General features: G+C 34.2%; 1 protein-coding gene across 1 annotated transcript; it reads left to right on the forward strand.

Annotated features, from left to right (window-relative positions):
- Positions 1 to 520: 520 nt before the first annotated feature.
- On the forward strand, positions 521 to 10,645 carry LOC132754474 (uncharacterized). Its single transcript, XM_060745106.1, has 6 exons — positions 521 to 650; positions 1,617 to 3,342; positions 3,689 to 3,741; positions 4,230 to 4,516; positions 4,944 to 5,048; positions 6,292 to 10,645. The coding sequence occupies exons 2-6, from the start codon at positions 1,669 to 1,671 to the stop codon at positions 6,945 to 6,947; spliced, it is 2,775 nt and encodes a 924-aa protein (XP_060601089.1). The 5' UTR covers positions 521 to 650; positions 1,617 to 1,668; the 3' UTR covers positions 6,948 to 10,645.
- Positions 10,646 to 11,033: the final 388 nt, after the last annotated feature.

Genomic DNA, 11,033 nt, shown 5'->3' on the forward strand with positions numbered 1-11,033 from the left:
CATTTTATCTGCTTCCGTGTTATAGAACTAGTAGCTTGGCAAGTGTGTAATTAAGTTATACTGAATATCTAGACAATAAATTTAAGTTTTAAATGGGTTCTTGTGCACATTTATTAATATCAAGGCGCCTTCAAAGCGGTAGTCATTCCTACGTAAGTACACATTCCTGAAAATACTTAAATATATGCCCTTATGTCATGGCAGCTGTATGACTATGCACTTATTCATTTTCTTTAAATTTGAATATCTTTTAAATACATTTATTTTGGCCTTTTACTTGCACACAAATCGTGCGCTAGGTAAGAGTGGAATTGGTGGTGTTCAGCCTATCCCCCCCCCCCGCTATTATTCATCTACGAAGAATTACGGAAAGGGCCGAAGTGTTGCTGATGGTTCCCAACAATCGCAACTACTCGGCCCTTTCCGTCAGTCTTCGGATTAATATTGTAGATAATAGCCGAGGCAGTTCCGAATGGGTTCCCAAAACCAATCGTAACAACTCGGCAATCTCCGTCAAGTTCGGAAATTCTTGATGTCGCCCGAGGTGTTCCGATTGTCCCAGAACCTGTCTAAATTATTTCCGTGTTTTTCCTCTGTCTATCTGGAAAAATATACGACTACAAACAGGAATCTGTGCTGGATACAAACCAGTAAGTCTGCTGTCACTTAATTTTTTTATACAAGCTACGCTCAAATATTCGCCAGACAGTCTGAGCAACTCTTGATATACCTGCGGTAACAATATTTTATCCGTTAAACTGTTAAAGTTTTGCAGACATTTTTTCTTCACTCTATCCTTGGTCATATGTTTTGTCAATTCCGTTGTTGTATTTTTCTTTTTATGTTCTAAAAGTTTTCTTTTTTAGTTCTTAAAGTTAACTCTATGAATGCAACTTTTTCAATAACAGTTGTCATTAATGATATCAATAGAATCTTATTTTGTTTTCCTTTATTAAAATAATCATTATCACTGATTAGGCCTATGTACCTTTTTAGAGGCTAGTCAGTGACTGCTTTAATTTGTGCCTCTAAACCATACCTGAATGTCTACATCTACATGATACTGGGTAACAATCGGAGTCATACCAGTGTAGATTGAAGAAGTCAAAAGTAAATCTCATCTTTGATGGGATTTTACTTATATTATATGTAAACTATGTTTTTAAATGCGTGCACTATAAAGCTAGTCTTATTCTATGTCATGGTATTGAAAAAAGTAGGGGAGATACTGTAAGAGGCTGGATAGCTAAGTCAGTAGAGCCGTGGTACTGTATTCCGAGGGTCCCGAGTTCAAGTCACGGTCATACAGGCTGCACATTAATTTTATAACCTTGTGACACCTACACCATACTTTAATTCCTACCAATGTTTGAAAAGACAATGTATAACAAGAACTGTCTTGCAGTTCCTTGTAAAAAAGTTGTTAATTAAACTTGTCAGAATAATTTGATGATGAAATACATTTTTATGTTATAAACGTTTTGTTTCTTTTGACATTCTTCTGCTAAATATGAACTAAAATGAAAATACTGATGAATTACCTTTTAATATTTCTTGAACTACTATACAATTTAACAACATTTTTTAAACATATTGTTTTGTTGTTTTTTTTCTAGTAATTCCAGTGACCAGATAATGAAGTGTTACAGAACAGCAGGGTAGAGCAAAATGAATGAAGATTACAAACCAAGAATCTTTCAACAAGAGAGTAGCTTAATGACTCTAGATGATACAGATGGGTCTGATGCTGACACTAGAAATTGTTCCAGTAATATTCTTGAAAACTTTCCATACCTGAAAAATGATGGACTTGGTCAGATTCAAGCACAACAGTCAACAGGACAGAATTCAAGGAATAATTTTGCACAAATTAATGTAGAAACAACAGGAGAAACGGTCCATAGTGGAAAAGTTGACAAAGCTATAAAGGATGAGAGTTGCAGCAGTACACAAAGCTATCTAGCACATGATGACTCAGCAATAAGTATGTCCTCAAAATGTAATGTACAATTTGTACTAAAAGGTAAATTGGGGCACAATATGGATACAATTGTTAAGTCTTTTAAACAAATGTTGATTGAACCCATTGATGTGGAGGAGAGGTTAATAGTGGACTATGTTTACAATTATTCAAGAGAAATAAAAACAGAGCCAATTGATGAACCTACTGTCTCAACATCAAGTTCACAAAAAATATCAGGGTTGGTTCCATCTTTAAAGCCATGTTTTCCAACACCTTCCCAGACATTTCATGAAGATACATTTGAATCTTCTTCATCAGTTAAAGGAATTACTTCTCAATCTAATACAGATGCTGAGTATACTGTTATAGATGCCAAAGACATGAGAGAAGTCAAAGATGGTGAAGAAAAACCTGTAAGATATACTGAGCCAAGTATTGCAGACATTAGAGCAAATCTTCTCGGTTCTTTCCAGTGCTCACAGAGCTTGTCCAATCTCAATGCTGAGTCTGATATTACTGAAAAGGAAATGGATGAAATAGAAGTTAAAGAGGAGAAACAGGATGAAGGTTGGTATGATACATCGCTTAAAAAAATTGCTAGCAATAGAAGAAAATCTGAGGAATTTGTTACAAATACTCCATCTGCAAATAAAGGTGGTCGAAGTGATCCAGTAAATCCTTTCGCTCTAACATCACCAAGTTTTAATGATTCAACTGCAAAAGCATTAATGACAACAACACAAACTTCAACAGCAACCATTATTATGATCTCCATTATGAGCATTGGAAGCAGAGCAAAAATTCTTCCAAAGATTGTTAATTCAAAAGCAGCAGAAGGTGGTCTTATTTCTATAGTAAATCCAATTGAACCACCTTTTGACAAGTCCACACAGTTGAACAATGATGAACAAATTTCATCAGAAAGAACATCCATTATGTCTAAACTTCGGAGGGAAAAATCTATGTCCAGTGATGATGGTAAAGCTGCATTTATGAATATTGACAGACTGGATGTTAACATCAAGATTGATGATGACCAGTATGTAGGTCATGGCGAGAATAAACGATGGCTTTGTAAGATCTGTCCAAAGTCCTACACAACAAAACACAACTTGGTTGCCCATATTTTAGATCATGGAGATATAAAACCCCATTTGTGTCTTGTATGTGAGAAATACTTCAAACAACTGAGTCATCTAAATACACATATGTTGACACATGACAATGTTAAACCATATGTATGTACATTATGTGATAAAGGGTTTACACAAATCAGTCACTTGAAGAGGCATGAGACAGTGCACATGGGAAGTAAACCTTATGTGTGTGACATTTGTAACAGAGGATTTGCATTTCCCAGCGAACTACGTATACATAAGGTAAGATTTAACTCTTCTGTTAAGAAAACATTTTGTGTCAACACAGTTAATATAGTTTTTGTTGTTGTTTTTTTCCATTTATTCATATTTCAAAAACATAATATTTTTTATAAATACAATCATTCACTTACATATACATTTTTAATAAAATCTGCCTCAGTTATTTATTAACTGTTATATCTGTACATTCACTTATTATGATATATGATATAGTCAATTTTGTAGACTTCTTTCTTCATGGCTTAATAAAATGTACAATGTAGCTGTCACATTTAGGCTTGATTAACATTTAAATCTGTTTTTCTAATAAAAATCAAGCATTTTGAATCTATCTGATAATTTTAAGGACAAGCATGTGTCTGGAAGTGAGAAATGTACGGACTGTGATAAGGAGTTTTAGTTCATAGACTGAGCCTTTTCCAAAAAAATTTTGGTTAAACATTTAACCATTTTTGGGGGGTTTTAAAAGTTTTAAAACATTGGGGACCGCATCTTTCGGTTCCCCCTCAGTTAAGAGATCCCCCATGGAAAAAACGAAAAGGGCCCCCGGGAATCCCCCCCCATATTTTCTGTACCCGAATGGGAATGGAAATTCAAAGAAAGTAAAAATATTTTGGGATTGATAAAAAATTTCCCTTTCCCGATAAAGACAAAATTTTATTGATTTTTTTCTTTGTTTAAAAAAACTTGGGTTTTAATTTTTATTTTTTAAAACCAAACCTTTTTTAAAAATTTTGGAAAACTTTTTTAGAAGAAATGAAAAAATTTACTTTTTTTTAAAAAATATTGATGAAAAAAAAAATAAGTGGGGCTTTCAAAACCAAAAAAAAAAATATAATTCTTATTTGTATTTATTAATCAGTTTTTATAGCGCATACAGAGTGATGTTATGTTGCTACTTGTAATTTGTATATGTATTTTTACATTTTATTTTTTAAGGAACATCATCTGAAGTCTCATCAGTTTACACATACTGGTCTACGCCCGTATGCTTGCCCGGATTGTGGCCGATCTTTTAACCAAAAAGCGAACATGCAGCGTCACATGTTAATTCATAATGCTGAGAGGGCATATATGTGTGAAGTATGTAGTAAAACTTTCACACAGCCACAAACACTGAAAGCTCATATGGTAGTCCACTCCAACACAAAGCCATACATATGTAAATTATGTGGTGTGTAACTTTTATATGTAACCATCTGTAAATTTGTGACAAAAAGTGATACATTATAATGATGTTCAGTGATAAATTGCTACAAGAAGTGGTTCATCAAATGTTCATTCTATCACTGCAAAGTCTACATTATTATTCATTGTTTTCAGAAGATTATCATATTTCGATTTCTTGAATTGTGCAATTAACTCAAATTACCTTTTTCTAAACAGAATAATATCTTTAGAGAAAAAAAATTGATATTTATGTTTAACTTCTTTCATATAAACTACTGGTACTTAAGTTTTGGAATTTTCTAAAATAAAAAAATGTCCTGTATTTTAATGCTATGAGATAAATCTTTCTAACATTAGCAGTTATTACGATATATCTGTCAGCATAACTTCAGGGCTAAACTAATTACACTGATGTGTTTTACATATTTCAGGTAAACAGTTTGGACGTCAGCATAATTTACAGGGCCACATGCACATGCATAGTGACAGTAAACCTTACACATGCTCTATCTGTCAAGCCTGCTTCACACTTAAAGGTAAAACAATATTTCTTGACATTAATCGCCCATAGGGTTCATTCAATTGGTGTAAATGATAACAGATAATAGTATGTTTGTCAGTCAGCACATGCTTTCATATCAATTTTATGTGCAAGGTGAAAATTTAAGCAACATGATAAAATTTGTGAATGACTGTAGCTCTTTTAATTATATGTTTACTTTTGTTTAGATCGAAATTTTGCTAGGAATAAAAAGAAAATGTCTGATGTCATGATATCTATGAAGTGTAAAATATTGTTGCTGTTTGAGGAGCAGCAAATCTCATATTTGAATTATGTGTGTGTGAATTGGTAAAAAATCAACTAATGCAGGTGGCAAAGTCTGTATTGCCCAGGTTGTTTCACAGCCTGTCTTAACCTTATTTAGCACAAAACACAAACACAGTTTTGCAATGGGCAAGGCTTACGATTGTTTATTATTTGAGCAGTGTGTACAAGTACATGTTATTGTAAAACTTCGTTTTCATACATACAAATATACATTATGATACGACAAACCGTATACATATAAAAAGATAAACAATTTCACTTGTATATTATCGTTTTGTGAATATCCTTACAAACTATATGAACCAAGATATGATAAGTCAGGTTAAAAACCAGAGATTAAACAATCAGCCCATTATAAGGAATGTTAAAAGACTCTGGAAAACTGTTCCTATCATACCAGGGTTAGTTACAGTATACCTATATAGCTTGTTACAAATATTTTATCAACATAAATGATTGTATGACTGTTACATATTTTTTTATATAAAATCTGTTTTATGTCTTATGTTTCCGATTTATCACAAATATTTATTACAAAGCCATTTGCAACAAATGGCTGAAATACAATATTCGAATTTGAATAAAAGTCCTTCACAATCGAAACCGAGCGTAGAACTGATTTCCACGAGCATTTTACCGCCTAAAACCACATGACCAATCACTGATCACGTGATATACGCATCAGTGATCCGCGCACTAGTTTATGTGCGACATAACGTTGAGACATACGTTCTGCGGCTATACTACGTAACGCGCAGAACTTAAAATTACTGACATGTGAAATTTTTCTAGAATTAACCTTATAAATATCATACGGACATGTAAAAAAATGTTTCCAGTAAAAAGACAAGTTGGCCCTGCTAATGTATATGAGACTTGAGTATATCTTCAAATGTTCTGAACAAAATGTTAATTGACAATACAATAGAATACTTGACATATTTTTTCAGGTAATCTGAATCGTCATAAAAAAGTCAAACATAATCTTGATGAATCAACTGAGGTTATGGAGGAGGATGCAGTAAACTTTCTCAGTACAATATCTGATCGAGCACGGGAAAACTTTTTCTCTCAGAGTGACCAAGAGATTGACCAAGACTCCCAGGATGGTCAATCTTCACCAGAATCAAGGTCCAATAAGAAAGGTCGGAAATCAGTGCCCAGGAAACGTTTCAGTTCCCAGTTAAGTGATGCTGATGTTGACAAAGATATTGAAAGTGATACTGAAATTGAAGAGCTAATAACATACAGTGACGAGGAACGAGAGAATGATAGAACTAATGAATTGAAATCGAAATACTTTAATGTTGATTCGTCGAAGAAGGAAAGTACAAGATCTACAAGAAAAACAGTTGTTGCTGCTGCTGCTGATGATGATGTAAAGGGAGATGGAAGTACGGACAAAAACTCTCCGGAATTCCAGCAAAATGACATAGACACAAGTATAAGAAACACCATGTCAGAGGTTAGATCTACACGGAAAAGGAAGAAAAAATTTTATGGTGATGATTTTACAGAAACTGGTTTAGATGTTGAATCACCGTCCAGGTCACAGAGGAAGAAGACAAAACTTGATAAAATAATAGCCTCAAAATTCAGTACATAGAATGCATAGACTAGTTGTAATAGTTTTGATTTGGTCTTAAAGGGAGACCCAGGCAAAATTTTCATTTCTTAGTTTTGAATTTTTCATTCACTATTCTGTAAATGCCCTAAAAATGAATACATTAGTCAGTCAAAAGAACAAAACTTTTCTCCATATAAATAATAAAATGATGGTTTCCTAACTTGACCCACATGGGCATGAAGCCCTAGGACTTCACAATAGTTGTCACAGTGAACACTGGAAACGTTAAAGAACATGTCAAATGAATGACTTAGACTTGTTTCAGTCATACAATATCCACAATATCTGTTATTGTACATTCAAGGGTTTGTTCAAGTCACATGACTTGTTTTAGAACTATTCAGTGATTCAATTGGCGTCTAAATTTTGTTCAACATATATAGATATATTTACGCTTCAAACCCAAAATATATAGAATTTAAACAGAAATTCAAGATGGAATTTGAGCTTATCTTTGTGCGGGAACTCCTAACCACATTTTCCGTATGTATTGGCTAACACACCATCGTGTGGTCTACTTCGTTAATTCGATTGGTTCTTCGGACCAGATTTCCCATGACCTCCAGAATTTGCATACGACTCTCTACTGTTCCCACGGCCATGAGACATCGGCACATGTCCACCTGTTCTTCTATTTAACTTTGAAACCTTGTGTACAGATCTTGAATTTTCAGAATTTTCCATTGCGGATGCTTGCATATCCGATTGTTCAAGCATACGTCCCATTGTAATAATGTCATCGAGTTTTTTTATCTGGTTCACATAACGCTCTTCTTCTAAGCTGATTTGAGCTGCCATGTTGTATCACTTGTTGTAAAATTTCATTGTGCACAGATCTTAGCCAAAGTTCTTAATTCAGTCACATATTCATCGAGCGTTTGTCCTTCTAATTGCTTGTATGATCTAAAGTTTCAATTTGAACGTTCTTTTTGGGAGCAAAATAGTTGCTAAGTACCTTTTTTGTTGCGTCATAAGTCGCTGCGCTGTCCTTTTTCTTTACATCATAGATGTTGTACACTTTTTCTCCAGCGTAATGTAGTAATAATGCTCTTCTCTGGTCAGTGTTTGTTATTTTCATCTCCACAAATAAATTTTGGAGGCGCCCAATCCATTTCTCCCAACGCGTGCCTGCATTGGATTTATCTGTTTCAAGATCAAAACTTGGACATGCTGGTAAATTGTTCATGGTTAACGTCTTAATCCATCAATTAACACATGAAAAATATATCCAAATATTATATAAGTAATTCCTTTTTGTTTGTTTTTATCCTTGACGCCAGAATGATAAGTCCTAATGGTGGATATTAATTGATAACAAGTATGTATCTGTTTGAATCGTGTTTACTAAGGTTACATTTTTTTCCGGAAGTCCCAGTCTCATATTACATACAACATACATATATACTATGGTGGTCTCACATACATTATAACATTAGTCTATAGGACATCACATCAGCTTTGTCAGAATTTTCATGATAGTGGTCACTCAGCAAGTTCAAATGCATTGAACATGTAATGCTTCTGAGGGATCACTTTTTAGCTCACCTGTCACAAAGTGACAGGGTGAGCTTTTGTGATCGCTTTTCGTCCGTCCGTCGTCCGTCCGTAAACTTTTGCTTTAAATGACATCTCCTCATAAACCACTGAGCCAATTTCATCCAAACTTCACAGGAATGTTCCTTTGGTGGTCACCTTTAAAAATTGTTCAAAGAATTTAATTCCATGCAAAACTCTGGTTGCCATGGCAACCGAAAGAAAAATCTTTAAATATCTTCTTTTAAACAACCCTAAGAGCTAGAGCTTAGATATTTGGCATGAAACATCTTCTAGTGAGTGTCTACCAACTTTGTTCAAATAAAAGCCCTGGGGTCAAAATTGGCCCCGCCCCAGGGGGTCATAGATTTTCCCTATATGCATATAGTAAAAACTTAAAAAATCTTCTTTTAAAGAACCCAAAGAGCTAGAGCTAAGATATTAAGCATGAAGCTTCTTCTAGTGAGTGTCTACCAAGTTTGTTCAAATAAAAGCCCTGGGGTCAAAATTGGCCCCGCCCCGGGGGTCATAGATTTTCCCTATATGCATATAGTAAAAACTTAAAAAAATCTTCTTTTAAAGAACCGTAAGAGCTAGAGCTTAGAAATTTGGCATGAAACATCTTCTAGTGAATGTCTACCAAGTTTGTTCAAATAAAAGCCCTGGGGTCAAAATTGGCCCCGCCCCAGGGGGTCATTGATTTTCCCTATATGCATATAGTAAAAACTTAAAAAAATCTTCTTTTAAAGAACCCAAAGAGCTAGAGCTAAGATATTTGGCATGAAAACATCTTCTAGTGAGTGTCTACCAAGTTTGTTCAAATTAAAGCCCTGGGGTCAAAATTGGCCCCGCCTCGGGGGGTCATTGATTTTCCCTATATGCATAAAGTAAAAACTTAAAAAAATCTTCTTTTAAAGAACCATATGAGCTAGAGCTTAGATATTTGGCATGAAATGTCTTCTAGTGAATGTCTACCAAGTTTGTTCAAATAAAAGCCCTGGGGTCAAAATTGACCCCGCCCCAGGGGGTCATAGATTTTCCCTATATGCATATAGTAAAAACTTAAAAAATCTTCTTTTAAAGAACCCAAAGAGCTAGAGCTAAGATATTTAGCATGAAACATTTTCTAATGAGTGTCTACCAAGTTTGTTCAAATAAAAGCCCTGGGGTCAAAACTGGCCCCGCCCGGGGGGGTCATTGATTTTCCTTATATGTGTATAGCAAAAACTTAAAAATCTTCTTTGAAAAAACCCAAATAGCTAGAGTTTAGATATTAAACATGAAACATCTTTAAGTAAATATCTACAAAGTTTGTTCAAATAAAAGCCCGGGGGTCAAAACTGGCCCTGCCCCAGGGGTGTCATTGTTTTTAACCATATGTGTATAGTAAAAACTTTAAAATCTTCTTTTAAAAAACCCAATGAGCTAGAACTTAGATGTTTAGCATGAAACATCTTCTTATGGGTGTCTACCAAGTCTGTTCAAATAAACAAATAAAAGCCCTTGGGTAAAAATTGGCCTGGGGGTGGGGGGGGGGGGCCTATATACAGGTGAGCGACCTCAGGGCCATCATGGCCCTCTTGTTTCAAGATATTTATACATCACAACAGCAGGTGTAAAGTGCTAAAATGTTGCTCCGTATTTCACTTCAGTGTTGTTATATTTTTCTGGTCCTTCTGGATCATTGATGCCAGCACTATCATGTGTTGACGATTGAGTGTTGCTCAAGCCGGTGCTAGGGGGCGCAAGGGTGTTGCACTTTTCCATTTAACCACATGTACAAACTCGATCAAACCAAGTCTGCAATTCTCATGTAATTTTGCTGTTTTTAATGCTTCTTAGACCATAAATAATTAGGTTGATAGTATATAGTATGATACACGACAACCATTCAAAAACTTTATATAACAGGTATCATTGGCAAGAGTGAGGTACATGATCTGATATTACACATCTTAATTCTATGTAGAATATAGCAGAAATAAGTTGCTTAGAACAAAATATTATTCATCATAGAAATGATCATGCTAAATCACTGAAGTCTATTATTATTTTGTAGTTTTTTCTAGAAATATTTCAGAAGAATATCCAGATGAAACATTTTTGTTGTTTTGGTCAATATTTGAAATACATATTAAAATGTTGTTTTGTTGTTGTTTTTTGTTGGGTTTTTTTTGTTGAAAAAATTAACCACCATTACTTTAAAGCTGCATGCCTCCACATAAGCCAACATATTTCATTTCAAGAAAATAACACTTGAGAAAAATGTACTAAGATTTAAAGAAAGTAAAAAGATTCAAGTAATAATTACCATAAATTATTTAATATGCAGTATTAATCAACATATTTTTGACTTTTAAATACATTTTGAAAATTTTCATGAAAATCAGCATGAATCTGGAGGCATGATGCTTTAACAGCATTAAAATTACCTTGATAAAGTCCCTATCAGAACATGGTTTGTCATAAAATGATGGTTAATAGAGGCCACCCTATCAAACAAAGAGTGAAATTATCTGCTATAAAAGGTCT

This window comes from Ruditapes philippinarum, unplaced genomic scaffold, assembly GCF_026571515.1.
Source record: "Ruditapes philippinarum isolate M1 unplaced genomic scaffold, ASM2657151v2 ctg134_1_1_1_1, whole genome shotgun sequence".
In the NCBI taxonomy this organism is placed as follows: domain Eukaryota; kingdom Metazoa; phylum Mollusca; class Bivalvia; order Venerida; family Veneridae; genus Ruditapes; species Ruditapes philippinarum.